General features: G+C 34.7%; 1 protein-coding gene across 1 annotated transcript in view; it reads left to right on the forward strand.

The window, feature by feature from the left end:
• LOC106880113 (uncharacterized) overlaps positions 1-13,178 on the forward strand; it is a 191,305-nt gene that overhangs the window by 110,564 nt on the left and 67,563 nt on the right. Inside the window, exon 5 of the mRNA XM_052971017.1 lies at positions 3,021-3,094. Coding sequence (XP_052826977.1) covers positions 3,021-3,094 — 74 coding nt within the window. The remainder of the gene's footprint in view (positions 1-3,020; positions 3,095-13,178) is intronic.

A 13,178-nucleotide genomic window follows, 5' to 3' on the forward strand; every position in this document is an offset into this window, starting at 1 on the left:
CATTTCTGGAATCCTATTCCGTAAACAATAAAAATGAAAACTTTTTGTTTACGGTTTTGCGGTAATATGGATTCACTTGGATAAAAGTATTGGTAATTTCTCCAATCTTGTGGTAGCCCAAGAAAAGTTGGCGTAAAGGGCTCTGTCCAACTAGACATTTGTACGTAGTTCAACAGGTGACCAAGTCAGTAGCAAAGGTGGACGCTCAGAGAGCATAACTGTGAGAATAGGCTGGGCAAAGTTCAGAGTGCTCCTACCTCTGTTGGCAACAAAGAGCCTCTCCTTCAGAGTGAAAGCAGACTGTATGAGGCCTGTGTGTGTGTGAACAGCAATGCTACATAGCAGTGAAACATGGACTGGGACCGTTGTTGACATGTGTAGGCTTGTAAGAAATGGAGCTAGAATGCTTCGCTGAATGTGCAATGTCAGTGTACATGTACGGCAGTGTAAGCATCTTGAGAGAAGTTGGGCATAAGAGACATCAAATGTGGTGTTCAAGAGAGACGACTGCGCTAGTATGGTTATGTGATGCGTACGAATGCTGATTTCTAACTATAGAGGGAACCTGTGGAAGAGGCAAACCCAGGAAGACATGGGACGAGGTGGTGAAGCATGATCTTCAAATTTTGGGCCTCGTGACAATAACTACTGACCAAGACCTTTGGTGATGTGCCATACTGGAGAAGACTTGTCAAGCCAAGTGAAATCAGTTCTGGCTGATGCGAGTGTCACGTAACTGGCACCCATGCTAGTGGTACACAAAAACCACCTTTTAAACGCTGGGCTTCATGGCAGCAATGATAAATAACCGAGACCTTTGGCAGCATGCTGTGCTTGAGTAGAAGACCCATTAAGCTTCATAGTCATGGCACATACTGGTGTTACATAAAAGCACCCATTACACTTTAGTGGTTGACGTTAGGAAAGGCATCCAGCCATAGAAATCATGCCAAATCGGACTGCAGTCTAGTGCAACCCTGGTCAAACTATACAACCCATGCCAGCATGGATAATGGCTGTTAAATGATGAAGATAAATGAGACTTGTTATATTTCAAGGTTAAATTGATTACACAAAGCAATGTTACCTTTGCTTTATTAACTATCACTGTACTAAATTTTTGCTGGTGATATAACACACTAACCCTACACAAATCAATTCTCATAACCTCTTTTTTATTGCCCCAGTAAAAATATTATGTTCATACATCATATGAAATGTGGAAAATTCTGGAAAGTATCCCACCATTAAAACCCAATTAATTTGGTTCCTGTGTCTCAAGTGCACAGAGTATACTTGGTTCCCACACAATAAAGGTTAATACTAGCAATTTCCTAATTATAGAAGTAATTATGTTTTTGATAAGTAATGTCTTGCAGCTGTAGGTGATCTGACAACACAGACTCGGGTTTTAGCTGTGACAGTCCTGTTTTTTTAATATTGTAGTGTGTTGAGGGAAATTTTTGTCTATTTCTAGCAGGTTGAGCAACTGGTTAGAAGCTTTCTCATTGGCTTGTTAATGTCTACAGTAAAATAGGAATACTAGAAACAAGCATTTTTTTTCTTTTGTACTTTATCTTTCCAGATAATTGTTTTAATTATCACTAGGTCACACCCTGATCAAGTAGATTTATGATCAAAGCATTTCCATGATAATCAATACAATAAATTCGAATCCTTCAGCTAGTTGTCTCTTAAGTTACATTATTCTGTCTAGCACTACACATTTACATAGTTTCCTCTCAGCTGTATTAAAAAAACATCCCACTTTTAAAAATTACTTTTCACAATTGCATCATCTAAAGCATCCTTGCTTTCCTAAGATAAGGAGAGATTTGGCCTATATTTCTAGCAGGTTGAGCAGTCATATAAAGGTCTTTGTTATTTCCAGATCAACCTTGATTGAAGACTTTTGCAGCCATGGTTATTCCAATTGCTACCATTCTATAGTTTTTTCTTCATATATAGCACAACAGACTTCATTTCTAATGTTAGTTCTTTTGTGATTCAGGGTGTAACTTTGGGGATATTTGCTTGCTACTTCTAGTATGTTGGATTCCTACACTGACTTTTCTTTATTTGTTGATACCAACATCTGTTGATAGGGGTTTCATTTTCAACAAGTTCAGATCATTAAAAAATAAAGTAGTATCAAGTTTCTATAAATGTAAGTTGTTTTCCAGCAGTTGACTAATTTGATTTTTAGAGTTAACGAAACTGTATCTAACTCTTGCTTATAAAAGGACATTTAGACCACACTGGCTATATAAATCTTTTTTATAGTTGCAAGTTGATTTATTTGCAACATAACCCAATATTAATTTGTTATATTAATTTGAATAAAACCTTTCATAGTGTTTTATTAATTTGAATAAAGCCTTTGTGTATAAGCTGATGATTAATTGCTATTCAATTTAACAGAAAAATTGTTGGAGTAGTGCTAATAGTGTTTTTAAATGAGTTATTATAGTAACACAAGGAAACGTTAACATTGATTTGAGAAGCTGCCTAGGAATATTATGAGTCAACTATATTTTTATTGACTGGTTTAAAAAAATGGGATGGGATTTGATAAGGGAATAATTGTGAAACATAATCCATTGTCCAGTTTGACACCACCACCTTCCACTTAGATGTTTCTTTAACAAAATGTGTGCAGCTTATTTGTGAGTGTATACAAATGTGAGTGAAAATATGTATACAGTAATCCCTCACCATATCTCGGTTCACCTATCGCAGTTTATTATTTAAGCTTGTGTCAGTTCCTCTGTGGTGTTTTGCATTTATAATAATATATAAAAAAATTATAAAAATGTACAGCACAGTACTGTTTCTACTTCATGGATTTTCACTTATCGTGGGGGTTTTTTGGAACATAACACAGGATAGTTGAAGGATTACTGCATACACATGAGACTTTTCCACTTGTACACTTACAATACTTCACTCATATCTACATACTTTTAACCCACTCATATAGATTCAAGTACCATTAATGTCTTATGAATATTTCCTTGCAGGCAGGATGGTTTAAAAGCTGTGAAAGAAATTCAAAAGTGTCAAAAAGCTGAGAAAACAAAATACAAAGATCAAGGTAAGGCTTTTTATTTTAAAATAAATAAAATAAACATATTCAATGTATGTAGCAGTAAAAAGCAAATTGGAATTACATACTGAAAAAAAAAGAAAGATGGTATCAGTCTATTTTCATTTTTCTGACAAGTTGATTTTAGACATGTTTTAGTTTTATTGTAACCTCTTCACTCTACTACACAAGCTATAATGACAATGAAATAATCAGTAAATTTTATGAAGGATGTGCTATAGCTGAAAAAATGTGTAATGGGTATATGTACTGTGGCTGTATACCACATTGCATGGCAAAGCTGTGTCGATATGCATCAGAGGTACCAGTTTTTGTGTGCAAAAGAAGACTCCACTGGTATGGACATACTACCTATGAAGCTTGACAGTTGGGGGGAAAAGTGTCAATTGATCTTCTGCAGAAGAGGAAGGTTTAGGAAGGACTTGTAAAAGGCTGATTTCAAGATGTGAATCTCCTAAGAAAAATTATCAGGGACTGTAAGAAGTGGCAAGATGATTGCTGAAGATACACACATTGAAAAAATGGTCTAAAAATAAATTAGTATTTTTTTTTTCTATTCTTTTACTTGTTTTAGTCATTTGACTGTGGCCAAGCTGCAGCATCACCTTTAGTCGAATAAATGAACCCCAGGACGTATTCTTTGTAAGCCTAGTACTTATTCTCAGTCTCTTTTTACTGAACTTCTAAGTTATGGGGACATAAACACCAACATTGGTTGTCAAGTGATGATGGGAACACACATACTCGCAAGTATGCGTACAAGTACATGCGTGCACACACATGCAAGTACATGCACACACACATGCACAAGTACATACGCATACACACATACACGCACACACACACACACACACACACACATGATGAGCTTTCAGTTTCCATTTACCAAATCCACTCATAAGGCTTTCGTCAGCCTGAGGCTGTAGTGGAAGACACTTACCCAAGGTGCCACGCTGTGGGTCTGAACCCAGAACCATGTGGTTGGGAAGCAAGTTTCTTACCACACAGCCACTCCTGTGCCTAAAAATCTATAGTCATATAGATTGTTTTTTCTATCTTGTCATATGCTGGGTCACTGCCTCCAAGAATTTTTAGTTGATTGAATCAACCCCAGTACTTATTTCAAGTGTGGTACTTATTCTATCAGTTTCTTTTCCTAAACCACTAAGTTATGGAGACATAAACACACCAACACTGGTTGTCAAGTAGTGATGGCACATGCTTCTTCAGTTTCCATTTACCATATCACTCAAAGCTTTGGTCAGCCCATAGCTATAGTAAAAGATACTTGCCTAAAGCACCAAGCAGTAGGACTGAACTCAGAACCTTAAGCTCTTTGTAATGAGTAAGGAAAAAAAATGAAATATGTATAATCTATGCATCTTCTTCCTTGTTCATTGATTTAAAATTTGGACTGATAATTCTACCAAGATGTATCAAGAAATAATTAACTCCTTTGCATTAACTGACCATAAGGGTACACTAGGTGTTAAAACTAAAATGCCTGGTTATTAATTTAGAAATTTTCAAGTTTCCACCTATGTCTGATTTACATGAGACTATTTCTTGTATTCCAGAATATATCAATAGAACTTGGATGTTAGGTGCCTCCTCTCACAAAACAAACAAACAAAAAAAAAATACAAATCAAATTTTTACTTTCCACATTTGTTGGGGGAAGAGTGGAAATTTAGATTACAAGTAAATAAAAATAGGACCTTCAGAATACTTCGAGTATGAAGTTCTTTGTTATGCAAATTAATGAAAATTTTCTTAATTGTTTGTTTTGGCTTGAAACCAGATTAGAAAATGCATAATATTTTGTTTAGCAAATAAACTTCAAATATATATTAGTTGTTTCAAATATCCTGACATTTTCTCTTGCTCAAGGCAATTATCAATTCAAATATAACAATATTTGAAAGCATCTCAATTTTCTGGCTTTCGAACAATATTTTCGTGTATTCTAATTTGTTTTCACCTATTTTTCTTCTCTTACATTCCCTGCTATCTCTCTTTTTCTCTTCTCCATCTTGAAATAGCATGGAAAGTCGTAGATATACTTTCAGATGGAGCTTAATAAAAATAAACTCTTTCAGGAAATTATTATAGTGTAATGCCCCATACCCTGCCACATAATTTGTCAATTTGGCTTCGATTGAAATGTTGCGTGTGATGTTAATTAATTTTCATCTCTTCTTGCCTCATCATGTTATTACCAATACCATTTAAATTTGACATTTGGAGAAACTAACAAAATCAAATAGGTTTATAATTGCAATATAGTGACATCTTTAGTATTATTCTATTATAATTATCCACTGATATTGTCTTTTTTTCTTTTTGCTGTGTCCTATCATAATGGCTTAAGAAAATTATCTATCTTGAAAGAAGCATTCTGTTTGTTTTTTTGTGGTGTTTTAGTTTTTTTTCAAATTTGACTATTTTCCTCTGAATCATTAATGTTATTGAATGAGTGCAGTAACAAAAGAATATTATAATTGACAGTTTCATTAATATTTCATTCTTGTTATTTTTTCTGTAAATGACAATCATTTATTTCTGAGTAGAGATTGCAAAATTAGCCTTCACTGCGATCCATATTTATGGATTTCAATAATTTACCAAAGTGTAAAAGCAAGATAAAAGTAGAAAATGTATCTTTTGCAAATTACATAAAATGGTTTCATGTGAATTCTTTAGTAAAAGGTTTTTGATTATCACCTCTATTCATGCACACCCCAGTGCATTACATTGCATTAGACTGCATCACACTGCATCATATATTTGACTGCATTACATCATATTGCAAAGCAGTATATTGCATAACGTGCCTCACTTCATATTTCTACACTGTATGCCACATCAGGCATTGCCATACAATGCATAACTACATTGCATCACATGAGCTGAGGAGGTAGCATCTATGCAGTCACTGGATGTGCTAAAAATAGCAGATATTTCTCTCTCAAATCACACTGTGCCATCTGAAAAGAAAGTAACATTTGCTAATGTAGTCATATATATATATATATATATATATACGCACGCACGCACGCGGTTAAAAGGTTGTTTCATGGCTTTAGATCAAAGGGCTGATTGGTCAGAGCTGATCTTAACTTCACAACATATCTTTCCACAGTGCCATTGCTGCACACTGTGACATCTTAGGGCATTATCTATAATTGTAAATATTTCTGGAGAAATGACCGGTTGCAAAAGTATGGTGTGAAGTTTTGAGAGATTATAGGAAGGGTCAGGTGTAGTATGGGGGCTTGCAGCATGTTGCATCTACCATTTGTCAATATCTGCTTGTGCCATCCTAGGCAACCTTCCAAGCAGTGTCCAGTCAGCTTGTCTCACTGTGAGATACCTCCTCATCCACCACGGCCATGAGGTATATGGCCAATCAGTACAACCTGTCATCCCAACTGGTTCTTTAGACAAGAGAACACTATGTGCAGGATCCAATTTAGAAAAACCGAGCAGCATAGCCAAACAGTCTAAGCTGACATTCTTGAATTGTACAAGCCACATCTCAGTTTCTGAGTATAGACGTTGGTTAGTTATGATCAATGGTGACCCATAATTTTGTAAAGTGTCCTGATATCAGAGGAATTCGGGTGGCTACTAAAGACCCTGGACAATGTCCAAGACTTACAACTGTAGAACAGGACAGGGAAGACCAGAGACCTGAAAACCCAAACCTTATCTTCTTGTTCAGATATCAGCAATGCCAAATGAAAATTTAATGACGTAGCTGAAGTCATTTGTATTAAACTTTTGAATGCATCATGTTTTAGAGGCATTTGATTTCTACATTGTTTTCGTCAAGTTGTGTACTGTTACATCTATAAACAGCTAATGGTCAGACATGTTCCAAAACTTGGCTACAATGTCCAGTGTTTAACTGGATATCAATCACTCCAAGTAAATGATTCTTGAGAGAAATGTAAATCTGTCATTTTGCTTTAATATACTTCAGTTTCCTTGAAGACATTAATCAAAAACCTTTTTACTAAAGAGTATATTGGCTTCCATTTTTATTTTTCAGATTTTGATATCAGGAATAAATTTGGTATTCAGAAACTGAGGCAAAACTATTTATAAAATTAACTGATGTTAGGGATTTTTGTTACATTTTTCATGGCACCAAACCCTAAATCCTGCCAAAGTAATTTCTTTATTCAACATGACTTACTGGGGAAAAAATTAATAATATTCAATACATATATAGAAATTCTAAATTTATTCTTAAAGGCTTTATTACTTTTGGGATTAAATGCTAAATTTCTATTCTAGGATCTTATTTTATTTCAACAAATTAGATAACGCTTGTGGTTTAACCTTTTTCTCTTTTTTTTTTACTGTATGAATAATAGGAGTAATTTTTAGAATTGCAGCTATGACGCATCTATAAATCAAAGTGTGCATGCTTTTGAGTTCAGACTGACCCATGTCAATTGAATAACTGAATTTGTAAGCAAGAAAGCTGTTATTTTACAGTGTCACAGAATGAGATGCATTTTAAATGTAAGTAACTAGGACTGGAACAGTTACACTTAAGGAAAGTGTATAATGCATAACCATCTTTGTCTCCCTTTCAGTTACTCTCACCCACCCTCACATAATGTGGTGGTATCCATGTATCTCCTCTGTAGCAATACACTTGTACTTGTCCCTCTATTGTACTTTAGTCTTCAACACCTGCCATACAACCAGCTCCTTTCTCTAGTACCTTTTCACTCGGTCAAGGGTTGAGATGTTTCCCCTTTTCCTTTCTTTGCTTTGTCTTGCAAGTTACTTGATGACCTCACTAGTGCTGATGTGATAAAAAAAAAAGCCATGAGATGCACCCTGTAAAGTGATTGGTATTAGGAAGGGCATCTTGCTGGAGAAACCATACAAAGCTGACATTAGGGCCTGATACAGTTCTGCAGCTCACCAAACTCTGTCAAACCATGAAACCCAAGCTGAAATGGACATTAAAAGATAAGATAATAAAATTACAAACAAAACATGTCCCAACATCATGAGATACTTTGTACTTAGAAATCGAACTCTGAATAGTTTGAACATAGGATACCACTTGGGTTCTTGCTATTTACAGGATATGCAACTGAATTTAGTTTTTCATCTGGTCACATACTCGTATGTTTAACTCTGAGAACCTTTTTATTCTTCTTGAATTGAAGATATTAAAATGGTAAGAAAACATTACACACTAAAAGTTAAACATTTTAGTGTTGTGCTACGTGTCCTGTTACTTGCTCTAAAGTTATTTGTGTTTTCTATTACTAATGCAACATACCCAACTTCTATGAATTCATCATCACTGTTTAACATCTGCTATGCTAGCATGGGTGGGACGGTTTCAGAAGAGCTGGCCAGGCAGAAGCCTGCACCAGACATCTGTGAATGTTTTGGCAGGACTTTTACAGCTGGATGCCCTTCCTAACACCAACCAATCTTATCTTCCTCCTTCTTATCCTTACTATTTCATTAACTCTCTGAAATATTTTCCCCTTGCCTACAATTTTTCTATAGGCATTTGAAGTTGTCCAAACCTAAACATTAACTGCATTACTTTCACCAATGTGAGAGGTGCAACAAAGGTCAGGAATACTGCTTTTACAAGAGTATTGACAGGCTAACAAGTTAAAACTTCGAAGTCACTTTGTCAGGCTGCAGTCCAAAACTTTGTAGTCGCTGTCACTTTTTTTTGTAAAAGTGTAATAAATATGTACTCTGCAAAAAAGGTATTGCATAATTCTTTAATGCTAAATTGCTTTCGTTATAATTCAAGGGAGAGAGATGCATGCACACACGCGCACACACACACACGCACGCACGCACGCACGCATGCATGCATGCAGAATTCTCCCATCAAACATAATGTACAAGTGTTCAGCTTTTGCTGAATGATCTGCAGAAATGATTTGTTTATAGTAATCAAATGCATGGGCTGTACATTATCTCATTATCTCCATCAAATACATATTGCCTGAACAGGTGCATGGTGTACCACATCAGATTTTGAAGTGATTGCAGACCTGCATGAGATGAAGTGTTTTGCTCAAGAACACAACACCCCATTCTAGGAATTAAAACCATGATTGTGAATGCAACACCTTAACCACTAGGCTGTGTGTCGTATATAGATTAGTGTTTCATATATCTGAAAAAATGACACACTCTAAAGCATTAGCATAGTAATACTTAGGTTGTTTGTTATGACTGGTCAGTGACAAGTGGTTTCACACCTATAAGGCACTTAGTTGTATAGGTACATAATCTCTCTACAGTTGTAAAGTTCCTCTGGCCATGTAAGTTTGACAAGTTGCCTATACAGCTAAGTACCTTATAAGTGTGAAACCAATGGTCACTCTCTGACCAGCCATAACAAACAACCTTCTAAATGATTCAGGCATGGCTGCATGGCAAAGAAGTTTGCTTTGCAATGAAGTGGTTTCAGTTCAACTTCACTGATACAAGCAGTTGTTTGTAAGCAGTCTTATGCTAAAACATGGCATAATTGGGGGCAAAATATTACCTTGCATTTGAAGCAGATGAAGACTGGTAATAGGAAGAGCATATGGTTAAAGAAATCTGTCTCAATGTATCTTGTCTGATTCATGGAAATGTGTATGTGTGAGGGTAATGAAGCTGCTTTGGAAAGTTGACCTGCAGCTTTTTTCACTTTTTGCTTCAATTAATTTTTATCAGGTTTCTAGTTGTATGCATTTAATTGGATTATTGCTAATTTAATGTATCAGTTCCTTGTATTTACATCTTGATCTTTGTATTTTTTTGAATATTTCTTCAAATCTAACCCCATTTCAAACCTCTACTTTTGGTAGACATTGAGGAAAAGGAGAAAATAAAATGAAGTCTCTTACTGCTTCTTACAGTTTGTTAATGTGGATCACTCTATATCCTGTGGGGAAAATTACTTGGAATGATTCTTACTTTAATCAAATCTATTTAAAAAAGAGAAAATTACAGTTACTTTAAAATTAATTATATATAATTCACCTCTTTTACTCAGCATATCTCTAAATTGATTTTCATGGTGGATGAGCTGTACCTTTCCTGGCAGATAGAATTTAAGAGCAAAAATGAAAATGGAGACTTAGATCTGCTTCACTTTGATCTTTCTATTACTGTTCTGCTTGGATAAAACAATCAAAGAAAGGAAAACAACAACAACAACAACAAAAGTTGGAATCTTATTACACATTTCACAATTCGAGAGGTGTTAGTTTTAATCTATAGCTGTTTGCATTATGACTGTCACATTCAAGTCACATCCAATTTTTCTTGTTGATTCTTATTGATAATGACACTTGTTCAGACATTCTTTTCACTAGTTCACCAGTTTAGCAATGATTCTTTATACAATCAATCTAACAGCTTCCTCTGATTGTAACTAGTTTCTTTATCAAATTAACTTTTTTTTTTTCAATCTGTACATGATGCAGCAACAATCTGAAATTTTCAATTTGCTTATCTCAAAACCAGCTGATTGTGTTCTCATCTCCTGCATGTAGTTACTTGCTGATATCACATGCATGCATCTGAATCGGTCACCTTTCAGGTTATGACATCAAAATCATAAGACGACAGCACATTTAACTGCGATCCATTTTTCTACATTGTATATGCATATATTTTATCTTGTACATTCCTTACCTCCTCGCTGTCATTGTTTAAAACAGCATGGAGTGATTTTGGTTAGATTAATACAGTGCAGAAGCTGAAGTATTTTCTCAGACACTATTCAATAATGATATGAGATATAACTGTAGGTAAAAACAATATGGCTTCCATATCTTTTGAAGTATGCTCTTCTAATATTATGATGTACAGGAAAAAACATATTTGGTATTTTTAATCATACCATTGTTATATATACTTAGTAGCATACTTATTTGGCTTATTGTAGAAAAAAAATGTTCTGTCAGAATCTACATCTGTAATGCAGCTTTGATTAGAAATGTTAAAAATATTATGCTTAGAAAAATAAGTTTAGTCCTTTTCATTGCATAATTGTTGATTTGCACTTAATAAATTTGAGTGGTTAATACCTTAATTGGTCGTTGCTTAAAAATTATTTCATATACCAAGTTGCCACTTAAAAATTCTGTAAAATTCTCTTTACACACCCAGCTGAAATCTATATGAATAGTTTTTGCTTTTAGTCTAACATTTATTGTATTTACTTAACCTATATATTTCTTTTTACTTCATCCTGTTAGAGTTGCTTCACTGCACCTGTTAACATCACACTTCAAATTGATATGCTTGGTGGAGTTTATTTGTAAACCTAAATTCATACTTCAATACTTGTATTTTAAGGAGTACTAAATTAGATAAAAATAGTCATTTTTAAAGTGACCCAAAAGGTTTTATATGTAACTTGTGACAAAATTAACATTTTCTTTTTCTGTGAAACTGATTTTTTTCCCAATTACAATCAGTTAATATATTTCTGACAAAATTTTGTTGGAATGGAAACTCCTCAGTTAAAATTTAACCACAAGGGAATGGAGAGTGCACAATGCACAGATCAGCATTTATTCCTGACATTCAATTTAAAAATTGAATAATATTTCAGTTATTGACTAACCTAACAGATTGATTGACTGAACAATTAATTAATTTATTAAATGTTAATGAATTAACTATTAAAAAAATAATAATTATAGAAGTGAAATAGAACCGGTGCATGTTTATCATTGGCATGATGACCCTCCTGAGATACAAAGTCTGTTTCAGCATGAGCCAACATCGAGGATCTTGCAAACCAAATACAAAAATGAAAATTCATTTACCCCTTTCTGCATTTTTCTAGTCTCCTCAAACTTTTTAGTTGTGTCTATCAGTGGTCCTCACCCAGGTAATGGAAACATACAAGATAGTGCAAGTAGTTTATCAAACAGTCGGGAATAAAATATTTCGAAGGGAAGGAATAGAGGAAAAGATGAGCAAAATGCCATTATAGCTATGCTTTGAAAAGACTAAATTCATTACCATTTTGTATCTGAAAGATGGCTGATTATAATAATCATTAAATGTCCATTTTTCCATGCAGACATGGATTAGATGGTTCGACAGGAGCTGGCAAACCAGAGGGCTGCACTAAGCTGCAATACCTGTTTTGGCATGGTTTCTACAGCTGTCAATAATAATTAATTCATTTAAGAATATAAAACCATTTACCTTGTTTGTATGAAAGTGGTGAGCTAAGTCAGTTGGATTTGAACTCATTATCTTTCTTCTTGCCTCTTATATAGTACGCAAACAATATTATTATACTATTCTGTTGATAGATATTTTATCCCCAGTATCATAAATAAGATGTGGTTTCTGAATAATTTTCCCTTCTTGAATTACACTTTGGGATTATTTGAGCACTCCAAGGCAACAATCTGGTAGAATTGTTGGAGTGTCAGAGAAAACAACTTGTGGTATTCCTCCTGGCTCCTTATGTTCTGAGTTTGAACCCCACTGAGGTCAACTTAGCCTTTCATAGCTCTAGTGTTAAAATAAAGTACTATTTAAGTGTTTGAGTCAATGGTATCAATTATCCACCTCCTTGCAAAACTACTGGCCTTGTTCCTTAGTTAGAAACCATTATGTGGATTCTCTTTTCACACACACGCATGCATGCATGACAGCTTTATCTGGATATTTTCTGAATTAAATTTAACATTTACTTAGATCCTTAGCTTTCTGATGCTTGTGTTGCTCTGTATTCAAAATTGGTAACAAAATCTCTGTTTAAGTTTCTCTCTCTCTTTCTCTCTCTCTCTCTCTCTCGTTACTTTTGAATTAGCTTGTTAGATCACTAAATATAAAACCTGAATGGTGCAAATTTTATTCTGAACTGGCGCTTCATGAATCCCAGATGTGTGTGGATGAACCTGTAAACTACAAGGCCATTCTTTTACTACCGACACTCAGTTTAGCTGTGACAGAACATGGATATGTTTATCCCCACCACCCAAGCACACACACACACACACACACACACACACACACACACACACACACACACACACACACACAC

The sequence above is a fragment of the Octopus bimaculoides genome, chromosome 1 (genome assembly GCF_001194135.2).
Source record: "Octopus bimaculoides isolate UCB-OBI-ISO-001 chromosome 1, ASM119413v2, whole genome shotgun sequence".
Classification (NCBI taxonomy): Eukaryota; Metazoa; Mollusca; class Cephalopoda; order Octopoda; family Octopodidae; genus Octopus; species Octopus bimaculoides.